The sequence below is a fragment of the Thalassophryne amazonica genome, chromosome 5 (genome assembly GCF_902500255.1).
Source record: "Thalassophryne amazonica chromosome 5, fThaAma1.1, whole genome shotgun sequence".
NCBI classification, from domain to species: Eukaryota; Metazoa; Chordata; class Actinopteri; order Batrachoidiformes; family Batrachoididae; genus Thalassophryne; species Thalassophryne amazonica.
Genome location: NC_047107.1, coordinates 73394705 through 73421057, shown reverse-complemented (window position 1 = coordinate 73421057; position 26353 = coordinate 73394705). Strand labels below are relative to the sequence as shown.

The following is a 26353-nucleotide window of genomic DNA, read 5'->3' as shown; positions in this document are numbered from 1 at the left end:
GTTGCCATCAGCCGTGCTTGTCTTTAGCCACCTGTTTGATTCACTCATATTCGATTCCTCTGCCTGCCCTGACCATCTGTTCCTGTCCTCCGCCGTCAGATCATTCAAGTCAAGCCTACCAACATTTCACCTAAAAAACTGTAAAAACAGTTCTGTCTTCAGGTTGTGTCTGCATTCTGGGCCCAACTGTCAGTTCCTGGGTCAACCATAACAGAACAAGATCTCTACGACAAATCAGAGTTTATAAAGCCCTCAAAAGCTTTTAGATCTGAAATACTTGAAGAGGCATGGCTGTGATTATAAATCTGTAAAAATGAGGGATGCAAAAGACTGCTCGTGTGTGTTTGCAAGTATTTATGGAAGCATATGTGAGTACATGACTAATGGGCATTATGCAAGCCAGTGAAAGTCTCTATCTCGGTAAATGTGTATGTGTTTATTTGGCAGAGCTCTGCTGTCCTGGTGAGAATGGGCCTGCTGAATATCCAAGTCTGACACTAATCCAATTACCTCAGGCTTCTATTCCAACTCCTGCAAATACCAGCCATCCACTGCTGTCCCCAGATACACTGCCCTACACCCACAAGCTTGCACATGAACTCAACTATGTACATTATTTGTCTCAAAAAGATAAGCATATCTGCATGTGTGTGATCTGGGTCCCATATCTACATACACTATTTTCACCACAACAGACCATGAACACACTATGTTAAAGTTGCCATAGTGCATCTAAACCAAGTTTTCTCTATTGTAACGCAGTGGTCAAAAATCACCTATCTGGGCACAGAACATAATGGCTGAGCTTATGCACCCCTCCCACAAAGTTCTGAGAAGAAGCCACATCAGAAAAGCATGAGTAAAGCTCCATTTTAGATCCACTTCTTTGTTATTTGGTGGCCATTATTATCCCAGCAGCGATATCTTAAGAGTGGACATTCTGGATAGCTGGAGTGGACTGGTACCTGTGGCTCTCTAAATTTGTTTATAGGCGGAAAAGGTAAAGCATCTGTTGGTCCTGGGGACCCACAAAACTCTATATCAATATTGGTGTTTAGCTACAAATATGTAGACCTGGATTGAATTTCCAGGCATGCTCCCTGTCTGTCCTTGGACAAGACACTTCATCTACATGGTCTTAATCCACCCAGCTGTAAACAGGTATTGGCCTTGGCTGTGGAAGTATCCTGTGTTAATTTAGCATTCCATCCAGGGGGAGTGGCAGACTTTCATTCACTTCACACTACGGAATTCAGAGATGATCACCGGCTCCAACAGGCCTCAGAACTTATATATGATTTACAACTTCATGTGCTCAACCACAACTGAATGCTGGCTGTGTTTTCATACAAACACGTTGTTAATAAAAACACATAAACCACGGGATTCGACAATTAGAAACACACTGCACAGAATTCAAACCTGTGGAGCAACAGGCAAAACTGGGCATCTGCTCAACATTTCATCCCATCTCAGACTATTCTGCAGTTCGAGAAGATGAAGCTAATAAATCAAACTTCACGCAATCAATCAAATCAGTTTGATGAGTCAAAGTACAGGCGAAAGTCACATCCTCTTCTTGTACTTCTGGGGCAGTTTCAGAAGTGCTTTCATTCTACAACATCACTAAAATTCCCATCGAGGTGCAGCAGTAAATTTTGAAATACGGCATACAATCTGGTGCAATTAATAAGCTAAATGAGAGCTATTTCTCAGTCCCATTTTCTTGCTCACTTTAGTCATAAAAAGCATATTTCTCATATAGGCAAGATGACAGAACTCTAATCAGAGCTGGGAAATGAAAATTGTGAAATCCAAGGAAAATTCACAGGGGGTCAAGTTAAGGTCTAGGGCCTGTGGGACCCCAGAAACCAAATTAATTTTGTATCTAATGATACATTTGAGCATCTCCTTGAAGAAAAAATCTCAAAAAAAGTGCATATTTAAATGATCCTATATTCAACATTTCATTTAAACCATCAATGATAATTTTGAAATAACAGAATATGACATGGAAGTAGGACTTGGAATGCTTTTCCTTTTAATTGTAAACCAAATTATGCATGAACTCAGAACAGGTATACTACATGAAATTCATGAAGACTGAAAAGACTGTTAAAACATTTCAAAAACCACAGCTAAAACTTGTAGAATATTTTGAAAATCATGGTAAAATATCAATAACATACCTTATAGTAAAAAGTCACATATTGTTGTGTAAATTCCTATAAATCCGCTCAAAGCCACAGTGTATTTTTCCCATGAAAAAAGTATACATTAATAATAAAAAAAGTCACAAACCTTGTCTAAAATCCTGTTTGAACAGGACAATGTTTATTTTCTAGGGAGAGAAAAATTCTTACCATGTTTCCTGATGGCACAGTTCGCATTTCCTGTTTCTATTATCTTTCAGGTGTGTTCATGAAGCCAGCAACAATTCTACAGATTCTTGTCCTTGTCAAACTTTTTCAAACCGTCTTTCTCGCCATCTTCTGTCTGATGTTGCTCCGTGACACAGGCATGCTGTAAAATTTTTCTTGACAGCTCTAAAAGTTTGCAGTGTTCACATGCGACATTTAGCTTAAGCGTCTTACAGGAGCCACACAGCGTCACCGCAACCAACCAGTCCCGCTTTACAACAACTGTCATAACAGCTATGCTTTGAGTGGCATTTTTCCACCGCGGAGTTCTGCGGATCTGAGGACACAGATTAGTATCTGTAACACACAGATTAGTGTCCACAGAATTATAAAACTTGCACAATGTCATTAAGAAAAGGAAATGCTTTGCAATAGGCATTTTAAAAACTCAGTGACAATCACTATTACAGAGTACAACCCTAACACCCCCTCCCTCCTCCCCATGATGAAAAAATACATATTTGCATGGGACTGTTGCTGTTCTGTCTTTACATTTATCTAAACATTTGAATCCAGTAATTTGTGCTTTATAACAGCCGATAGTGTCTTAAAATTAACTAAAATAAAATGTGATACAAGTAAAGCTATATCTATTGTTCATTAAGGAGCCAATATAACATTTAGTTCTCAGGAACACTGATTTGGGTCTAAAATAGATTCTTCTTATATAATTAGTAAAGTAAAGCTGCATCTACTGTTCATAAAATAAAAAATAAAAAAAACTTTCACTTTTTGTTCTCTTGGAACAATGATTTAGGTTTAAATTTGATTATTATTCACTTATATAAATGGGAAACACAATTATATAGATTTTTACTGATTTTTCCATTATGCACTGAAAATACACAATGAAATAGTGGCATCAGTCATAGCAGAAGACAGCATGTTTCAGGTTGACGCTATATCACAACTTTCTACTTCCCCCAAAGATCAAGAGTTCTTACTTGATCTCAAAAGCTCGGTCACAGAACACAATGCTTCCTGTCCAGCAATTTGTGAAAAAAGGAATGTTTCTTATATGACACAACTGTAAAAAGGAGAGTAGAACACCCAGGATAAGATACAGGATAAGATTCAAATGATTTAATGAACAAGTCAAACTCGTATATAGGCACTGAAGTCCATTGGTGTCGGTGCTCATTACTGAATTCCATAGCGTAAAGCAGACGAGAGTATACTGTCCAACTCCCCCGGATGGATTCAAATGCAGGTTATTACTAAGCCAAGGCCAGTACCCATTTACAGCTGGGTGGACTGAGATAATACAGATTAGGTGTCTTGTCCAAGGACACAGACAGGTAATGTGGTCGTGTGAACCCAGGTCTACATATTGGTAGCGCAGCTCCTTTTTCCACTGAGCTACCTACTCTACAGTGCCTTAACATTTGAGAAAAATACATGTGAAATGCAAAGTGTTTAAATGTGAAAATGTATTGTTGATATATCTCTGAATGCATTTCCCTCGCAGTAAACCAATGAGCTATCCAGGCTCCAACCTGCTCACACCACATACTGGGATAGTAGGTTCTGGCAAACCCCACAATGCTGAATTGACTGTAATACGTATGCTCAGCATTTGATATTTATGTGTACATCACACTGTAACAAAACAGAAATCCCACATACATAAGCTATGCACTACATTGTGATTTCAGTGCACAGTCATATCCAATAGAAGCATTATGGCTTCATTTAGAATACTTAACGCTCCAATAAAGATGTTTCAGTTTTATTAAGAGCCAGTTTTTATAAGAGTCAGGCAGATTTCTCCCAATTTTTTAATGGGTAGATATATGTTAGAAACGAACAACAACAAAAATATCACATTTTTTATCCTTGACAGGGTTCGCTTATTTTATTTTATTTTGGGGGGGGGGGGGGGGGGGGAGATTTGGGGTCAAAATGAGCCAAAATGGCGCAATCACAAAATTTAGGTTTTTGAATGCTCATATTTCCATGCGCCCTGAGTGAGCCAAATTGATTTTCATTAGTGTCACTGGTGGAAAAAAGCACCCCTTGTGTGCCCAAAGTCAGCTGCCAAAATTTTCATCAAAATCAAAGTAAGAGATTGTAATCTATCATCACATGCATAAAAGACCTCAGCTGACTAAGGGCGCAGGCCACACCACCTGTGAAAATGTGCACAATTACCAAAAACAGCAAATTGCGGCGCAACCTATGGGCTGCCCTGAGTCAGAATTTTCACATTTTTGGAGAGTCCATACGCGATAGACTAACACAAATTAAATCAATTTGGCTCCCTCAGGGTGCACGGAAATATGAGCATTCGAAAACCTAAATTTTGTGATTTTGCCATTTTGTCTCATTTTGACCTCAAATATCCAGGACCCCCTTAAAAAAAGCAGACCATATCAAGGATAAAAGTGTGATTTTTATTCCTTCTTACATGTTGTTTATTACAAATGATGTTTATATATATCCTTTTTTTTTCTTGAGCCGCTTGGGTGGGTAAGGAGAATTTCCATGGAATAAAAAAGCTTTTCAACCTACCATCCCTGGTTCTAAAGACCAGGCACCTAAGTGGCTCTACTCTACTCTTTTCTACTCTTCTATTTTACTCTTCCTTTTTAAATATTTAGATATACCTCAGTATACTAGCATAGTTCCACCTTAGAATTGGAATATAATATATAAGATATACCTACTGAATTTTCATGTATCTACCCATAAAAACACTGGGACAAATCTGAAAGGGTCATGAATCACTCTCTAATAGAAACCTGCTTGATTCTTATAAAAACTGGCTCTTAATGACCAAGAACAATAACTGTGCCAAAACACAGAGAATACAAAGTCCCATGATATCAAGCTCATGTATCCTCTAAAAACATCTATCATGTTACATGGGTATCACACAAATAAAATCAGTCTTCCAAAATTCTTCTTTCTTTTCTTTCAGCTATATTTAAAAGTTGTTAAGTTAAAGGTTTGGTTGTCTGCAAACTTGAGAATGAAGACTTTCTAAATTCTACTGGAGGCTTCAAACTCCGGGGCTTCTGCTGAAACAGCATCTATTCTGTCGAGCCTTCCACTTGGAGGTCACTTGGGAGGAAAGGTTCTAACTGATATTAATGGTTCAGTTTAGGTGCACTTCCAGCTTAACTCCTACTGGTACATACGACTTTGAAAACAGCATTAAGACAAAACTGCATGCTCACAATCCATGTAGCTACGCCAGCAGGACTGATGGGGATGAAAGTGTTCTTTAAATTAACTCAAGGGTAAATAAATATTCAATGAATAAATCCTGCTCTTCTGATCAATTAAAAAAAAATTAGCTAACTACTCTAGGAAGCCTTGAAATTGATGACAGGATTGAAGATTATCTATATAAATCCAGGCATCAGTGCGATTCAAAGAGAAACCCTTTAATAAGCGTCATAATCATGTCAAGTGACAGGAAATTCTCCACACTGTAATGACTTGTCCATGATAAACATCACAATAGAAGTTAAGGTGGCTCAATTAAACAACTGAAAATTCTCAAGCATATTTCATATAGTACAAAACATTTGGTGTGCATCTCTGTCTGTTTTGTATGTGCATGTTGTGGTTGAATGCAATACTGTGGTCATGCACACCACATTCTAATCGGTTGGAAATGTAAGACCACAGTGGCCTTTGCATACACAATCCAGTGACTGCAAGAACAATGAATGAGGTATCAGGTTCAAACATCCAGGACTGTGCAACAATAAATCCTTGAACAGTAGTGCTCTAAGAGCAAAATATCCCCTGCTAGCAAATGCTGATTTTGCACAAGTGCTTTCTATGCACATTCTGATAACATTTCAAGGACTTGGACCAATTTTCACAAAATTCATTCTAAATATGTGAGGAGTTGATTTCAGAATGCAGGCATAAACTCATGAAACTGGCCATGTCTAGTTTTGCTAATCAAGGGTGATAACTGCCAAAATGTGTCAATTTTGTACATTACAATAAGCATAATATCAACCTATAACAAGGATTTGTACAAAGTCACATTAAATGCCATCTAAAAGTGTGAGAGGAGTTGATTTCAGAATGCAAGTACCCAAGCATGAAACTGACAGAGTCAAGCGTTGTTAATCAAGGTCCATAACTCTGGGAAAATGAGTCCAACTGGAACAATATGATAATATGCACATTATCAACCTATAACAAGGACTTGTAGCAAGCTGCAAGATTTCAGAATGCTTTGACAGATAGACAGAGGGATGGAGGGGAGGGACAGGCAGACAGATGGAAATCGCCATAACATAAACTCCCTTTGGGCCTTTGGCCAGCGGGAGGGAAAAAAAGTGACAAATCAGGCTTCAGATGTAGTTGACTAATTTGCTTTAAAAATAGTTTGAAGTCTAAGTCTTTGATGTATGCAGCTGCAACAGCCACACAAAAGCAGAAATTGACATGTGCATAGAAGTGAGTAGGTGAAGTGATTAAGCATGCATGACAGCACTAATAATAACTAATGATAGATTACTATAAAAGCCTCAAGAGTCCTCAACATCAACAGGAAGAACTCAGTTATAATATAACTGGAAGATGTTGCAAAAATGAACATAAACTGCCAGAGCTGCATTATAAATCAAAAACCAAACCAAGAAACAGTGTGAAAAAAAAAAAAAAAAAAAAAAAAAAGGAAAGATGGGGACAGACATGCACCAAAAGCAACCCTGGCCAGGACTCAAACCTGGGAACACTGACTACAGCATGTGGTATATGCACCTTCGGGTAGTATCTCAATGGGTTGCGACAGTTGATGAGTAGTTGGAGAAACAAATGTGCGACAAAATGTGCAAATTAACGACAACTTCAAAGTTGAAATCTCACTGAATTGGCAGTCCATGTTGTCAGAAGGGGGTCCTAATGTCACATGGACTGGCAGCAAAAATAGGGCCAAAAATTGTTAGTTGTCTGCAAACATATCGTGCAATTTTCGCTCGAATGCAGCGTGATACAGCCCTCTTATGAATGTCAAGCATCACTCGCGTGGTCTTCACAGGTGCTAGGATCTCGCTTATTTGCACATGAATGCTGCTCAGCAGTCTCGCAAATGTCGAGCTTGAGGCTGAAATGATAGCACATTTGCAAAGTGCTCAGGATGGCTGTGGGTTGCTATTATGTGAAAAGAAGCTGTAGAAATACCTCAGACTATGGCCACGAAAGGAAAAACCCTGTCCATAATCAAAAATAAACAATAATAAAATAATTTAGCAAAAAGCCTAGCGTGGCTTCAGGAAAGGAGAAGAAAAAAGGAAGAAGAGAGTGGATGTTTCGTCTGATGGCAGCGCACTGTCTGACTTGTGGAACGATGTCCAGCAGAGTAACAGTCTGCTGCGTTTCATTATCATTGACCCCGCTGGAGGAAGGGCCACTTCTCCGTGCCATGGCATGCTGTGATGCCCAGCAGATTGACCCTACAGGAAAGGCAGCTGCAACTCGTCATTATTGTGTCTGCTAGATCCACTCCCCTCCTCCTGGGAATGACCAGTATACACTCCTCTGCTGGCCAGGCTGCGGGATTCTCTCGAAGCACTTCTTGATGCGCAGGAATGGCCACTTCTCAGTGATGCGCTCTCAGAAACTAAATGCAGAAGGGTGAGCCCACGATGACTGACTATTTAGAGAAAATATCAACATGCCAAATTTTTTGACATGTTCAAAATTCAAACAAGCAACACAAGAGGCAACACCCTGCGACTCATGCGAGGACAATGCAAACCCCTGCACATGTTTTGCGAACCTTTGCAACTTCCCTCACAAATGCCATTCACACTCGTTGCAGCCCAGTGAGGTACTAACCTTAACACCTAAGGCCATCTCTGAGTCCAAGAAAACAGTGACTACGTTTACATGCCATTAATATTCGGGTTAGGGTCAATATCCAGTTTCTGAATCATTAGGAATAACTCGTTTACATGCTTAAGCAGACAGAGTTACTCCTGTATACATGGTCATTGGTATCATTTGGAATATCCCCATCTAAACTGCGACGCACGTCTTCCACCGGTGCTTGATTTAGTCTGGCGTTCATGCAATCCTGCTTCGTGTAACTTTTCGGCCACCCTTCTTGTAATGTCGCTATCTCTGCACTTTCTACCGTCAATAAAAGACATTATATTCATGTCTTTCATGATACTAATGAGTACAGTGGTCCCTCGTTTATTGAGGGAGTTACGTTCTAAAAATAACCCACAACAGGCGAAATCCGCGAAGTAGTCAGCATTAGTTTTTTACAATTATTACAGATGTTTTAAGGCTGTACAACCCCTCACTACACACTTTATACACTTTTCTCAAACAGGCATTAAAATTTTCTCACTTTTCTCTCCTGTATAAACACTCTTTTTTTTTCTTCTGGGCGATAAGATTATAAACACACACACGCAGAACACAATGCACATGCTCTCCCTTCGCTCACTGTCTCCGGGGGTACAGATGCGGGACCCACAAAGAATCCAAGTCATGGCCACGGAGCTCTTCGGCTGCGGTATACAGAGACTCCGGGACGCTGGGGATTTTTCCGCAAGAAATCTATCCTTGCGGGCTGGCGGAGCGCTCCGCATCAAAAATAGCGAGCGTAGTCCTCTGGACCTGTTGCCAGAGTTGGCGCAGCTCTGCACAGCAGAGAGGGGGGCAGTGTAAGTGGCCCCACTGTGGCGTTTACCGAGCCCGCAGACTCAGTAAGCGCATCGGAGGCAGTGAGAGCAATCGCGGTGATGCCGACTGGTGCCGCAATCGGCCTGCCTGATAAGGACGCAGAACACAATGTGCTGTTTGACATCTGCTTCTGTGGTGTCCGGTGGGTTGCGCACATAGACCGCATACAAGTAGTTGCCGTACTCAAAAGACCAAGGTTCCTTGCAGATAGGACATGCGCAGAACACTAAATAAGTTAATTTAATTAGCTATAACGCACAAAATCACAGCAAAAGCCGCCTCAAGGTGCCTTACATAAAACAAGTCAACATAAAATTAATAAATAATTAAAAATGAATAAAAAAATTCAAATACATAAATAAAAACAGAAGTAAAATAATAAAACAAATAAAATAAAAACTATTCATAAGAAGAGAATAAAAATAGGTTTTGAGTCTTGACTTAAAAATGTCCACAGACTCAGACTGCCTCACGGTCGCAGGAAGACTGTTCCACAGGGTGGGTGCACGATACGAAAAAGCTCTTTGACCTGCTGAGTTCTTCACCCTGGGAACACAGAGAAGTCCCGCATTCTGCGACCGCAAAGCCCGGGCCGGCACGTAGAGTTCCACCAGATCAGCCAGACAAGATGGCGTCAGTCCATGAACAACCTTATAGTCAATAGCAAAACCTTAAAATCTGCTCTCACAGAGACAGGGAGCCAGTGCAAAGATGCCAAAATGGGTGTGATATGTTCAGACCTTCTGCTACGTGTCAGAAGTCTGGCGGCAGAGTTCAGAACCAGCTGAAGACCCCTAATGCTGTACTGTGGTCACCCTGAAAATAGAACATTACAATAATCTAGTCTAGAAGGAACAAAAGCATGAATCAGGGTCTCAGCATCAGCCATGGACAGGATGGGGCGGATCCTTGCTATATTTCTGAGATGGAAAAAAGCAGGCTTATTAACATCCCTGATGTGGAGGTCAAAAGACAACGTGGGATCAAAAATTACCCCAAGGTTCCTCATTTGTCCGTATGATGTATGACACACGAACCCAGGCTGAGCGCAAGCTGGTCAAACTGATGCTGATGTCTCGCTGGACCAAGAACCATCATTTCAGTCTTATCAAAGTATAAAAGTAGGAAGTTACTAGACATCCAACTTCTCACTGACAGAAGACAGTCCCTCCAGGATTTTATGGAAGTGATGTTCCTTTCTATGGGGATATCCCGATGCGCGTTTATATGACCTGATATTCGGGTTAGAAAAGGAGTAACCCAGGGGTCTTATTCGGGTTTTTAAAAACCGGAATATGAGCATATTCAGGATTTTAAAAACCGGAATATGAGCATATTCGGGTTTTTGCGGGTGTTTACATGGCCGTGCGCAACCGGGTTATTGCTAATATTCCGGTTATGAAAGGTTTATGAAAGGGCTATTGGCTGCATGTAAACGTAGTCACTGTCATATTCTTCTGCAACCAGAGGAAGAAAGAAATCAGAAAATACAGTGGTTAAGTGGGAACGGCAAGAATGAAGAATGTTATCAAGCAAAAAGAAGCATAATGGTAAACTAACTGTATGCACATAGTGCTTTTAAGGAGACCCTGGGGGATTTTCCACTTGTATGTTAAATTTACATTCATCCACACAACTGCATACCAGGGGTAACTGGTAGAATGTTGCTCATGAGCACATTCGTGACTGTAATGAAACTGAGACAAGTGCTGTTGTTCCTACCCACATTTGTTTAGGGTGTTGATCTATAACCTTGTGGTCACAAGGCCACTTATTTAATCTATAGTCCAGCAATTACCTTCTAATTATACATTGCATCTAGAAAGTAATGGCAGCGCTTCACTATTCAACATTTTACCTTACAGCCTTGTTCCAAAATGGAGTAAATTCATTTCCCCCTCAAAATTCTACTTGCAACACCCGATAACAGCACGGAAAAAAGGATTTTTGAAATTTTTGCAATTTATTAAAAATAAAGTCTAAACAATCACATGTACATAAGTATTCACACCCTTTGCTCAGTACTTAGTTGATGCATGACGGCAACCATTACAGCCTCAAGTCTTCTTGAATATGATGCCACAAGCTTGATGTGCCTATCTATGGACAGTTTTGCCCATTCATCTTTGCAGTACCTCTCAATCTCCATCAGGTTGGATGAGGAGTGTCGGTGCACAATCATTTTCAGATCTCTCCAGAAATGTTCAATCGGATTCAGGTTTGGGCTCTGGCTGGACCACTGAAGGACATTCACAGAGTTGTTCTGAAGCCACTCCTTTGATATCTTGGCAGTGTGCTTAGGGTCACTGTCCTGCTGAAAGATGAACCATCACCCCAGTCTGAGGTCAAGAGGGCTCTGGAGCAGGTTTTCATCCAGGATGTCTCTGTACATTGCTGCATTCATTCATTCATTCCGTGACTAGTCTCCCAGTTCCTGCCGCTGAAAAACATCCCCAAAGCATGATGCTGCCACCACCACCATGCTTCACTGCAGGGATGGTGTTTGGTGTCCTCCAAACAGGTTGCCTGGCATTGACGCCAAAGAATTCATCTTTGTCTCATCACACCAGAGAATTTTGTTTGTCATGGTCTGAGAGTCCTCCGGGTGTCTTTTGGTAAACTCCAGGCTGCCATGTGTCTTTTACTGAAGAGTGGCATCCGTCTGGCCACTCTACCATACAGGCCTGATTGGTGGATTTCTGCAGAGATGGCTGTAGTTCTGGAAGGTTCTCCTCTCTCCACAGAGGAACGCTGGAGCTCTGACAAAATGACCATAGGGTTCTTGGCCACCTCCCTGACTAAGGCCCATCTCCCCGATCACTCAGTTTAGATGGATGGCCGTGTCTAGGAAGAGAACTGGTGGATCTGAACTACTTCCATTTGTAGAAGAAGTTCTTATTAGGACCTTCAAAGCAGCAGAAATGTTTATGTACCCTTCCACAGATTTGCGTCTTGACGCAACCCTGTCTCTGAGGTCTACAGACAATTCCATTGACTTCATGCTTGGTTTGTGCTCTGATATGCACTGTCAACTGTGGGACCTTATATGTAGACAGGTGGTTGGCTTTCCAAAATCATATCCAGTCAACTGAATTTACCCCAGGTGGACTCTAATTAAGCTGTAGAAACATCTCATGGATGATCAGTGGAAACAGGATGCACCTGACCTCAATTTTGAGATTCATGGCAATGGCTGTGTAATACTTGTTTTTGTTTTAAATTATTATTCTTTTTAAAATTAATTTGCAAATGTCTAAAAAACAAAGCTTTTATCACATTCTCATTATGAGGTATCGTGTGTAGAATTTTGAGGAAAAAAAAATTAATTTCATCCATTTTGGAATAAGGCTGTAACATAAAAATATGGAAAAAGTGAAGTGCTGTGAATACTTTCCGGATGCACTGTAGGTGTACACTGACATTCTATTATTGTAATCATGCCACTGTACATTGCAAAAAATTGAGTTGCAAAATGAAACAATGAAGAATAATAACTAACCGCGTTCCTTGTCAGCTGATGTCTGCAGAGTCTGCTGAGCAGACTTTGAGCAGACAGGTTTCCCACTGCCTGCATGTTTGTTTACCGTTTTGCCCTATACTTGTTTTTTTTTTTTACTTTTCCGATACTCAACATTTATATTCTGTGGTTGTTGAATGCTTCAGACTGGGCTTCTGATTGGCCAAAGGTCTCATACACGGTGTGAATTCTACACAAGTAGAAAGAGGACCTGATGCAGCAACATGCAACGCAGATGTTCATTTAGCCAAAGTCAGACTTAACTGAAGAAAATGAGACCATGGTTGTTTTTTTTTGTTTGTTTTTTTGGTCTGGAAGTCAGAGCACATTTGCACACATAACAAAATGTGCAAAAAGTGCAAAAAGTGAAGCGCTGTGAATACTTTCCGGATGCACCGTGAAGCCTCTAATGCACAAACTGCTGACTTCAGTCCATCACATCGAACACGAATGTTGCTGTATCCTCGTCAGTGAGCGTCACGCTGTGTCAGCTGAGATTACCTCTAGCACCAATGCCAAAACATACAACATGGTCAAGTGCAACTCCACATGGACACACTTTCTTTTTCACAATGAACACACTTTTAATTCACAAACTGGCAATCTTAAACATATTTGTAATACAATCAGACTTATTACTTTGTGAGCACACATGCTGAAAACACTGTTTAGCTCAAATTGGACAGACAGTGCAACTAATTTCTATGGTGCTTTACGCCTTAGGCTGCACAAATGCGAATCTTTGTATTTGATGCTGCAAAAATAATGGTGTCAGAGGGGTCTTTTATGCAACAAAACCAAATTATGCTGACAATGACGGTCTGTCCGAGACTCAAAGCAATAATGAAAAAGGAAAGGCAAATCTACATTACTGATGCTTTGTGCAACCCAGAAAGAATTGATAACACATTGAAACTCATTTCCTATAAATATATGACTCAGAAGAACCTTTGGAGTCAGGCTGATTGTTCATTAAAATCAAACAATGAAAACAGGTTGAATGACTAACACACTTAATGATTAACTAATTTATCAAAGGTTCAAAACATTTTCCACTTGAATATGAGCAGTGACAACAGCTGTGTAAAAATGTAAGAGCTATGATTCTCTGTCATTACCTTTCTTAAACATCAAAGCTTGCACATTTAATTGGATTATCATTTAAATGAACAAATTTAGCTCTATTTCTGATCAAAACAAAACCAAGCAAACCTTCAAAATGACACGACAATTAAGCTCATCTGAGTTCCCTTCGGTGGGTTCAACTGAAGTTTAATACATTTTTTTTTAAATTGGTCACTGTGTTTGAGCTCTTCTTTTTTTCCTGTTCAGTGCCATTATTATTGCTTTTTGTCAAGACTGACGATTTTCAACTAAAACAAAACAAATGATCCCAAAAAGTACTTCAGACACCTCATTCAGATGTTGTCAATATGGTAGAAGACTCTAAAGTGGATGTGCCATTAAATATGATGATTGGATGAAGGAAAATTCCACCACTGCTGGCTGTGAGAACCTCAACAACACACAACAATAGTACATACATGCCACCAAAAGTGGAGGGGGGTAAAAAGAAGAAAAACTTGCTGCATTAACCACGAAAAAACAGATTACAGATCATGACAGCACATTATAAGGGCACTAAGAGGCAATGCCGATTTAAGAACACCAGTTGCAAAGCACCCTTTCATATGCAGGAGCTTAGCTTCAGAAGTCAGTAATTTTCTGCTTCCTTCATTAAAGAAATGAGGGTTTCACAAGATGTTGAATTCTCTGGTTTTTATATTTAAATTCATCACACTGAACATATGTAGTTAAAGCCATTTCACACTGAGCATAGGTCGGTGTTCATTACCCATGTACATAGACATTGACTACGTTTACATGACGCCAATAACCCTTTCATAACCGGAATATTAGCAATAACCCGGTTGCGCACGGCCATGTAAACACCTGCAAAAACCCGAATATGCTCATATTCCGTTTTTTAAAAACCCAAATAAGACCCCTGGGTTACTCCTTTTCTAACCCGAATATCAGGTCATATAAACGCGCATCAGGATATCCCCATAGAAAGGAACATTATTTTGTGTTCTGCGCATGTCCTATCTGCAAGGAATCTTGGTCTTTGAGTACTGCAACTACTTGTATGCGGCGCACGCAGCTCATCGGACACCACAGAAGCAGATGTAAACAGCGCATTGTGTTCTGCGTCCTTATCAGGCGGGCCGGTCGCAGCACCGGTTGGCATATCACCGCGATTGCTCTGCCTCCAATGTGCTTACCATGTCTGCGGGCTCCGGAAACACCGCAGCGGGCCACTCACACCACCCCCCTCTCTGCTGTGCGGAGCTGCGCCAAATCTGGCAACAGGTCCAGAGACTACGCTCACTGTTTTGATGCAGAGGCAGCCCGCAAGGGAGAACAGTGAGAAAAATGTTAATGCCTGTCTGAGAAAAGTGTGTAGTGAGGGGTTTTACACGAAGCAGGATTACACGAAGAAAGATTTGCACGAACACCAGACCAAATCAAGCACCGGTGGAAGACATGCGTCGCTGTTTAGATGGGGATATTCCAAATGATACCAATGACCATGTATACAGGAGTAACTCTGTCTGCTTAAGCATGTAAACGGGTTATTCCTAATGATTCAGAAACCGGAATATTGACCTTAACCCGAATATTAACGGCATGTAAACGTAGTCACAAATTGCATGAGCTGTAACAATACAGTACCTTACATCTGCGAAAAATCTGTGCAGAAGAAGTAAAAAAATAATATTATAAATACAGAAGTACTGAGAAATTGCTCTCAATCTTTGCAAATAATCTTCCTTATGAACCATATGAAAGCAGGATTCTGAGGTAAGCAAATGCCTAAAACACTATTTGAGAAGTACTGTATGACTAACTTGCCAATCATTAGGAATATTGGGCAGTGACAGAAATAATCAAATTATTGATACATGTGGCCAAACTGAATTTCCTTCACAGCGTAGACTTTGAATCAGGCTCAAGAGTACTAACAATGACAGGGGAGTTGACAGTACAACTGATGCTTCTGTGGTTGAATTAACTTGAAAAAATACTCAAATGATTGCAGTATCTCTAACACAATTTTGAGTATAATTTAAAATCCAGTCCAACACACCTACTTAAATGCTGTGCTGCCACAATTTTCACAAATTTAGCTTTATGTATATCAAATTTATGTTGCCATTAAAAGGAGTATGGCACAAATGCCAAGGGGTCTATGGAATTTTTATTTTGTTTTTTTTAAAAAGAGAAACAAATGGAGAAATGGTAAAAGGACTGCAATACTGTTCAGCTGGCCATCCAACCAGACCTATGTAGAGTAGGTAACTCAGTGGGAAAGGTAGCTGGTCTACAAACAAAGACCTAGGTTCGAATCCTGCTCATGCCCCTGTCTCTGTTCTTGGACAAGACACTTAATCTGCATTGTCTCAGTCCACACAGCTGTAAAAGGGCACGAGCCTTGGCTGGGGAAGTAACCTGCACCGGACTGATATCCTGTCCAACAGGAGTTGGAAGACTCTCATCCGCTTCATGCTAAGGAATTTGGACACAAGCTTCAGGGATTACATAGGATCCTAGTTGCCACAACTGTGGACATCATAAAATTTGCACTGCGTTGCTGTGATGCAATAAATGGCTTTTCATTTTATAGAGACTGTTTTGACAAAGCCAGAAATGTCCTCTATGCACAAATGTGCAGGTGTGAATGAATGTAATTGTTTGTCCATACATGGCCCTGCAACAGATTGGCATCCTGTCCAGGGTGTACCCAGGCTCATGTTCCCCCCACACCATGACCCTTGATTAGAGTAAGTAGGTATACAGTAGTGTTCAGAATAATAGTAGTGCTATGTGACTAAAAAGATTAACCCAGGTTTTGAGTATATTTCGTACTGTTACATGGGAAACAAGGTACCAGTAGATTCAGTAGATTCTCATAAATCCAACAAGACCAAGAATTCATGATATGCACACTCTTAAGGCTATGAAATTGGGCTATTAGTAAAAAAAAAAGTAGAAAAGGGGGTGTTCACAATAATAGTAGCATCTGCTGTTGATGCTACAAACTCAAAACTATTATGTTCAAACTGCTTTTTTAGCAATCCAGTGAATCATTAAACTAACCACAGTTTTTCATGATTTCTTCACATCTGCGAGGCATTAATTTTGTTGGTTTGGAACCAAGATTTTGCTCGTTTACTAGTGTGCTTGGGGTCACTGTCTTGTTGAAACACCCATTTCAAGGGCATGTCCTCTTCAGCATAAGGCAACATGACCTCTTCAAGTATTTTGACATATCCAAACTGATCCATGATACCTGGTATGCAATATATAGGCCCAACATCATAGTAGGAGAAACATGCCCATATCATGATGCTTGCACCACCGTGCTTCACTGTCTTCACTGTGAACTGTGGCTTGAATTCAGAGTTTGGGGGTCATCTCACAAACTGTCTGCAGCCCTTGGACCCAAAAAGAACAATTTTACTCTCATCAGCCCACAAAATATTCCTCCATTTCTCTTTAGGCCAGTTGATGTGTTCTTTGGCAAATTGTAACCTCTTCTGCACATGTCTTTTATTTAACAGAGGGACTTTGCGGGGGATTCTTGGAAATAAATTAGCTTCACACAGGCGTCTTCTAACTGTCACAGCACTTACAGGTAACTCCAGACTGTCTTTGATCATCCTGGAGCTGATCAATGGGTGAGCCTTTGCCATTCTGGTTATTCTTCTATCCAAGCAATGAACAGGGTGGCACACAGCTGTGGATTGGTAGCGATAACACTGCTATTTGACACACATTTTATCCACACTATGCATTTAAAAACACATTGGGCTAAAGCTGACAGATGCCAGGCTTTACATTTTCTGAAAATATCCTTTTCAAACTGGAAAAATAACAGGATCAAGACAGGAGTTTAATCATTAACGAGTAAACTCGTCAAACTGTTGTAAACTCTGCATAAACTGTGCGAGGCCCTGCTCACAATGACACACATTGACACACAGTGCTTGCTAATAGGTTGCACGTTGGTCATGATGAGTTCAAGCAAGTGGCAAAATTTTATGCAGCCTTGCACAGTTTACATCATTTACAACAGTTTATGATGACTTGACTCATAGGCATGCAAGATTGCGTGCCAATGCAGCAATCAAATTCGTTCAAGTGTCAAGGTGGGCATCATATTTTATCCATTGCCACCAGGTTTTAAATATTTGCAGTGGTGTAGTGTACTGCATGTGATGCCAAAGATCAATCATAATATCGTCATTCACTCATCTATCAGTAACCATTTTGGCACATTCCTCAAATATTGTATATTCCAGGCTTTGTGATGTGTGTCTAAAGTACATTCTCCCCCAAAGAGAATGTAATCAAATGGGCACATATAACAACAGTAGAGCAGATTAAGCCCATGCCAGTAATACACAGCAGAAAATGTCTTTCAAGTTTCTTATACGTCCTCTTATTTGACAGTTGGCCTTGTTGATAAATCAGCATAAGAATCTTGTGATGTATTATGTACTGAAACACAAACACCATCAGAGCCCAGTCGAACTGTTGTATGAACAGACACCCTTCCAAATCACAGTCAGGATTGAGTAGAACAGACAACAGTTTCCAAAGCAGAAAAAGTGCTCCCTGATACTCAGATATACATAGTTGAATGTATCAACACATCTCATCAGATATATTGTGAATCTTATGGCAGCACCCATGGATATATTCTGAATTAACTTACAGGAGAAGAAGACGGTCTGCGAGGGTAGGCTTACAGTGAAGCAGCGAGCGGTCTCTCAAACAGCGGTCGGGCGCGGAGTAACCCATCAAATGTGAAAATCCATCAAACGTGCAACGGTAATTCTGTATCAGAATCCACATCAATACTTTTGTATGGCAGCTTAAATTCACCCATTTTGGCAGTGGCATGCGACTTTCTCTCACTTTGAGCTAACAGCTAGCAGAGCTCGCAGGCGGTGTTCTGACAAATTGAAAGTCCCACATCTCAACAGTACTGCGCATGCACAGTTGTGTGCGCGTGCACTGTTGCACGTGGTGTACAGGAATGACATTCAACAGTAATGACATCTCGTCAGAACACCGTTCATGGCGCGGAGTAATACATCTTTGGCCACTGCTCTAATATTTTGTTCCGTTCTACAGATATTACAAGCCTGATTATGTCACACAATTAACCAATCAGATTCGCAGAAAATATTATTCCATAATATAATCAGAAGATTCAGAGAAACTGAAGACCTTTCTACACATAAGCAGCAAAGCTGAAAACCATCACTGAATGCCCATGACCTTCGATCCCTCAGGCAGCACTGCATTAAAAACTGACATCATTGTGTAAAGGATCTTACTGTGTGCGCTCAGGAACACTTCAGAAACCCATTGTCAGTTAACACAGTTCATCGCTACATCTACAAGTGCAAGTTAAAACTCTACCATGCAAAGCGAAAGCCATACATCAACAACATCCACAAACACCGCCGTCTTTTCTGGGCCTGACCTCATTTGAAATGGACAGATGCAAAGTGGAAAAGTGTGCTGTGGTCTGATGAATCGACATTTCAAATTGTTTTTGGAAATCATGGACGTCGTGTCCTCCGGACAAAAGAGGGAAATGACGATCCAGATTGTTACCAACACAAAATTCAAAAGCCAGCATCTGTGATGGTATGGGGGTGTGTTAGTGCCCATGGCATGGGCAACTTACACATCTGTGATGTTACCATCAATGCTGAAAGGTACATCCAGGTTTTGGAGCAACACATGCTGCCATCCAAGCAACGTCTTTTTCAGGGACGTCCCTGCTTATTTCAGCAAGACAATAAAACCAAGCCACATTCTGCACGTGTTAAAACAGCGTGGCTACGTAGTAAAAGAGAGTAGGTACTAGACTGGTACTAGACTGCAGTCCAGACCTGTCGCCCATTGAAAATGCGTGCCGCATTATGAAGTGCAAAATACGACAACGGAGACCCCGGACTGTTGAACAACTGAAGTCGTACATCAAGCAAGAATGGGAAAGAATTCCACCAACAAAGCTTCAACAATTCGTGTCCTCAGTTCCCAAATGCTTATTGAGTGTTGTTAGAAGGAAAGGTGATGTAACACAGTGGTAAACATACCACTGCCACAGCTTTTTTGAAACGTGTTGCAGGCATCCATTTAAAAATGAGCAAATATTTGCACAAAAACAATAAGGTTTATCAGTTTGAACATTAAATATCTTGTCTTTGTGGTGTATTCAATTGAATATAGGTTGAAGAGGATTTGCAAATCATTGTATGCTGTTTTTATTTACATTTTACACAACATCCCAACTTCATTGGAATTGGGGTTGTAGTGCATTTTGTTTTGAAAGTCTCTCGTTCATGCAAAATGGAGCACGAAGAAGCTCCTCACTCTCTACCAAGTGCTTGCTTGGACCCTCAGCAGACTGTTCATTTATACCATCTTTGTTGATGACAGTGATCATCCCATCCAGAAAGAGATGCTTCAGACTTGAATTTTTTTTTTTTGTCATAGTAAGAAAAAAAAAAGTGGCAGCAAGTGCACATCTTCAGCGATTTAGGCCTAAAGACTGCTCTTTAAATCCATTTGACAGACTGTGAGATCAAAGACTCAGTTTCACCTTCAGCCTCCTCCTCTACAAGCAGCATCAACAGTTAAAGGACTCCTGTGGCTCCCACCAGGTATGGCAGCAAAGATATACTTTACCCTCTACCCAGGTAAAAGTAAAACTTTTACGTATTTCCTCTGACTCAGAGATTTGACATGCAGCAAAATGAGACTGAGTTATGAAGCAACATGGATGTGTTCTCATTATGAGACTGCCAATAATGACTATTTTTTGATCTATTAATTGACTGATTATTTTACATATGATCAATTAATCTAAATTTTAATTTCAATAGCTCCCGTAGACAGTTAACCTTATCAGGCTACTTTACACAAGTGACAGTAACATTTGATTTGGTCTTCCCACAACACCTCTGCAAGAATGTGCATAAAGACAGCAAACAAGCGGACATTATGTGACACATAATAGATCCTTGTCATTTGACTGATGGATGGCATGTCCTGTGACATTCATTATTTGTCAGACTGTAGACTGTTGACATCACACAGTTTTTTAAACCATTTGCTGTATATTATCTCCATTACGTTTCACTCTATTGCACACCTCCATTAGCTTTTCATAAAAATACTTCCATGATATGAGGAAGCTAAATACAGCAGCCACAGTGTTCGCTGGGACATGTTTAGCGGCTGTTGAAGCACTGTCAGATGAAGAATTGCATGTCATTGATGTAGTTTTTTGCTGGGTTTAAGAAAGGAGACGTGCTCCACACTCATTGCTGACCTCCTCAGTGGCTTTAACTTTGCAACAATGGCACATGATGAACATGCCACACGTGAGCATGATTCATTACTGCACATAATATAATAAAGACATTGATTAATAAAAACAGTGTTTCATTGTTATTTTCTTACAATAATAATAACAAAAAAGATTGATGATAGAATGCTAAATACTGCAATCAACAAACTGAAACTTGCCATAGGGAGTCTGGCATAAGCATGGACTATATTTGTGGTTCTTTAATCAATCCAGGTCTCAGTTAGATTGACAGCTTTTGCCTTTACAGTGCATCCGGAAAGTATTCACAGCACTTCACCTTTTCCACATTTTGTTATTTTACAGCCTTACTAAAAAATGGATGAAATTCATTTTTCCCCTCAAAATTCCACACCCCAATACCCCATAATGATAATGTGAAAAAGGTTTTGAGATTTTGCAAATCTGTAAAAGAAAAAAGAAATCACATATAGATAAGTATTCACAACCTTTGCCATGAAGCTCAAAATTGAGCTCAGGTGCATCCTGTTTCCACTGATCATACTTGAGATGTTTCTACAGCTTAATTGAGTCCACCTGGGATAAATTCAGCTGATTGGACATGATTTGGAAAGACACACACTTGTCTACATATAAGATCCCACAGTTGACAGTGCATGTCAGAGCACAAACTAAGCATGAAGTCAAAGAAATTATCTGTCAACCTCTGAGACAGGATTGTCTTGAGGCACAAATGTGGGGAAGGGTACAGAAACATTTCTGCTGCTTTGAAGGTCTCAATGAGCACAGTGGCCTCCATCATCTGTAAATGGATGAAGCTTGGATCCACCAGGACTCTTCTTAGACCCAGCCACCTATCAAAATGGAGCAATCAGGGGAGAAGAGCCTTAGTCAGGGCTGTGACCAAGAACCTGATGGTCACTCTGTCAGAGCTCCAGTATTCCTCCGTGGAGAGAGGAGAACCTTCCAGAAGGACAACCATCTCTGCAGAAATCCACCAATCAGGCCTGTATGGTAGAGTGGCCAGACAGAAGCCACCCCTTAGTAAAAGGCACATGGCAGCCTGCCTGGAGTGTGTCAAAGGCACCAGAAGGACTCTCAGAACATGAGAAACAAAATTCTGTGGTCTGATGAGACAAAGATTGAACTCCTTGGTGTGAATGCCAGGTGTCATGTTTGGAGGAAACCAGGCACCATCCCTACAGTGAAGCATGGTGGTGGCAGGACCATACTGTGGGGATGTTTTTCAGTGGCAGGAACTGGGAGACTAGTCAGGCTGGAGGGAAAGATGACTGCAGAGAATGAAGAGCCCAGACCTGAATCCGATTGAACATCTTTGAAGAAATCTGAAAATGGCTTCCCATCCAACATGATGGAGCTTGAGAGGTGCTGCAAAGAGGAATGGGCAAAAATGCCCAAAGACAGGTGCCCCAAGCTTGTGACATCATATTCAAGAAGACTTGAAGTTGCAATTGCTGCCAAAGGTGCATCAACAAAGTGTTAAGCAAAGTGATTTCTTAGTTTTGTTTAAAAAAAAACAAAAAACAACAACAACAATTTCGGAATAAGGCTGTAACATAACAAAATGTTGAAAAAGTGAAGCGATGTGAATACTTTACAGATGCACTAGATTTTGAAGGCTTGCACTCGAGCTTTTTTCTTCCCCTTCCTCCCTCCCCACCTTCTTTCTCATCTCCTGCTCTCAGTCTATGCTCACCTCCACTCCTGTCTCTCTCCTTTTCGCATCTCCTGTTTCTTGGATCCAGAGTTTGAGAGAAAAATGTCTCCATATTCGATAGTCCTTGCAGCGCACTGCAGCTTTTTAGCATTAGCATTACTTTAGCAAACATGGTTCCGATTCAAGACCCTCCATTCAAGTTTAAAAGAGCTTGCACCATGTCAAAGACACAGAAGTGGACTCACGTTTATGACCAGCATCACATAGTGCTGTTCAGACGGTTGCAGGTGCACTTTAAAGATTTCTGATTTCCAAATTAATAGCTATTTAGTGTTATTTTGTCCACATAATTATTTATTTATTTATTACCAGTTTCTGGCCTGGCGGGGGCATGTGCTACCCTGGTAGCCCACCAAGCATATTGTACTACAAGGGAAACACCGAAGATTGTTGTGAATAAAAACCTATTTTACTGCCTGTTCTTCTTATTGCTCTGTTCTTGAGACAAGTCACTGAAGAAGTATATGATTTATTTACATAAATCATTACAAAATACAAACAGTATGGTACTGTACCAAAAAAGCTGTCTCGAGTAGGCAGTTCTCCAAAACTGAGTGTCCACTGAGGGACGTCACTAAGACACCCCTAACAACTTGGAGTGAGTTACAGGCTTCTCAGGCTGTGACTAGAGAAACTGTGCATAGCACAACTTAGTGTTGTGCTGTACTGTTGTAGGGGTTCATGCTTGACAAGGATTTTCTTAAGAAGGACCTAAAAGTTCTACTAGCTTGCCATTAGGCACATGTGAGACTAGATTTGATCAATTTGCTTTGATGAATGTGGTCATATATGCCAAGGGCAGCAGGCATATGAAACCCAACTTGAGTCAATAAATGTTAAAAACTTACTGGCTTCTCATCAAACCCATCTCACTGTCAGATACATCCCTTTATGTAACCTGTACATGCTTAGACTCCAACACACATTAAGAAGCAGAAAAGGTGCAGCTTTAAGTCTCCTTTTCTCTATTGCCTGGAGCAAAATGGAATGAAGTGATGAAAACCTGGAATGAAGTGATTAGTACACTGGGATACCACACACATACACACGCACACAAACACGCATGCCTATGGAGCAAGGGGGAGGGAGGAAGAGAAATATCATCACGCTGGAAACTGATTACTGCAGTAACGGCAATGAAATGAAATCTGCAAAAAAGTACTTATGCTCAACTACTCTTGAAGAGTAGAAGCCACACAGGCATGATTATAATTAATCAGTGTTTTTACACTTGAATTTCAACAGTTACAATTTAGAGTGCCCATAATGAGATGCAAGAGCAGAAAACCTACCAAGAACAGTACAGGTCTGATAAATTCATGTATACACATCATAGTAGACTGGTCGACTGCCACCTACGGACCAGATCTACAAAACATACGGCGCAGATGTACAACACATATGCAGCAGATCTACAGCAACATTAACCTGGATGTTTTAATTCCAAGGCTTTGGGAAAGCCTAGACGTACCTTCTAAAATGCAATGAGTAAATAAAACCATAGTCCCATGCTCTTGTTTGTTAACCTGACAACTCAAAAGTGACAAATGCTATCATCTTGTATCTTATCAAAGAAAAGGGGTAAATAACATTCACAATCCACACAACCACATGGAAATTCTGAATTTGTATGAACCAAAGCAGACACTTCTTCCTTCTGTCTGGCTCAACAGTTGTGTGGCTTTGAAATTACATGGAGCTTGAAATGAGCTTGTTTGTCAGCTTATTTCATTGCCAAAGCATGGAGAACACTGAGGCCACCACTGCTTTTTTAATAACTGGAAGCTCTGAAATAGAAAGCGTAGTCTTTTATGCAACAAGATATTAGTATAATTCTCTGAACACTTTGAGCTTGTATGGTTGATTACATCACAGTACAAATTATGTATAAAACTAAAAATAAACTGTTGCCACATGTCCAGGATCTGTTTAAAATGAGGGTCTCCAGTCAGGAATATTATTTTTTGAGAAATTAATGATCCAAACTACTGCAAAAAGTCATTGTGTTTCTGTTAAAGGTGTTAACATCTGGAATAACTGCCCTGACATTATCAAAGTAGTTGGCACTTTAGTAGGTTTTAAAAGGCATTACAGGAGCAATAAAATTGCTTGTTATAGTTTGAAGACTTAGGTTTATCGGTATTTTATTCCTGCTTTGTGTGTTGTGCATTGTTTGTCTATTGTTTTTTGTGTATATATATATATATATATATATATATATATATATATATATATATATACATGCAAATATGTGTGTGTGTGTGCGTGTGTGTTTATGTATTTATGAAATTGTGTTTATGTGTGTATACATGCAAATATGTGTGCATGCATTTGTTTTTCTTATAGTATAAGGGGTGGGTATTTATAAGTTTTGCTTCTGCCCTCACCCTTTTGGTCGGACGGGTTAGCTGTAGAGTGGTTTTGTTGTGAGGTTTTTTTTTGTTGTTGTTGTTATTGTTGATTTGTGTGCTGAATAAATTCATTCATTCATTGTTATGTGATAAATCATGCTATTGGCACTTGGGCCACATGTTGGATATTTCAAGATCCAAGAGAAGCTGTTATTCAGATGACGGGAGGAATGAGGCCTCAGTGAAATGAAAAGAAGCCATTTGTCTTAAATATAAAATGAGAAGGAAAGCAATTGAAATAAATAAATAAAAATGGTTTTGAAAATTCAATTTGCAGTGTGTTTGTCTTACCAGTTTCTTTCTCTTGTCCTGCTCAGTAGGTGGCTCCTCATCATCACTTAGCTTTGGCTCCTCATAATGACTCATCAGCATGCAGCTAAAAAAGAAAAAACAATAATACTCAAATCAATTTTAATACCCACACGCAGACCTGCACAGTTGGAGAAACTATCCGACTCAGCAGAATACATACCCATACGCATGAAACCAAATGCAGGTGTGCATTTCATACCTGCTATGAATTCAGTTAAAAGAAAAGCCTTTGTTCAGTCCAAAGTGAGCACTACCTCTGATTACCTTTGTCTTTGTTACTTAAATGTCAAATTTAACTTTTGAATGTGTACAGTTGTAACTAAGAAGAGAAAACAATTCAGCGAAAACGTGCCATTTGTGTCCCACTAATTTGACAGAAACATAACACCATTCATGAAAATGGGGTGAAACATACACTTTCACTTTGTTGATTTTTTTTTTCTTTCCCATCGTAAAACCTGCTCCAGGCAGCTTCCTGAAGTTTTACAAGGGGTCATAGTGCAGCAGATAACTGAAACAATCCTGAAAATGGTGATAGTAGCACCAAATTAAGCACAAATACAGCGGATCCTCAGTTCAAATCCCAGCCTGACGGGAAAATCATTAAAGGCCCTTGAGCAAGGTCCTTAATCCCCCAGTTACTCCTAGTGAGTAGCGAGTGCCTTGTATGGCAGCATCCTGACATCGGGGTGAATGTGAGGCATTATTGCGAAGTGCTTAAGCGTCTGATGCAGACAGAAAACCGCTATATAAATGCAGTCCATTTATTTATTTATTCATAACTGATGTAAATAAATTTCAAGACATATTCAGTGACTTGGAAATGTTCATGTATCCATCTCCCTGACCTGTCTGAAGAAAACTGGCAATTAA

At 40.2% G+C, this 26353-nt stretch overlaps 1 protein-coding gene across 1 annotated transcript in view; it reads right to left on the bottom strand.

The window, feature by feature from the left end:
• The window catches only part of ipo11 (importin 11), a 457504-nt gene that overhangs the window by 81114 nt on the left and 350037 nt on the right, over positions 1-26353 (bottom strand). The window contains exon 29 of the mRNA XM_034170535.1: positions 25460-25544. Within this exon, the coding sequence (XP_034026426.1) occupies positions 25460-25544 (85 nt within the window). The remainder of the gene's footprint in view (positions 1-25459; positions 25545-26353) is intronic.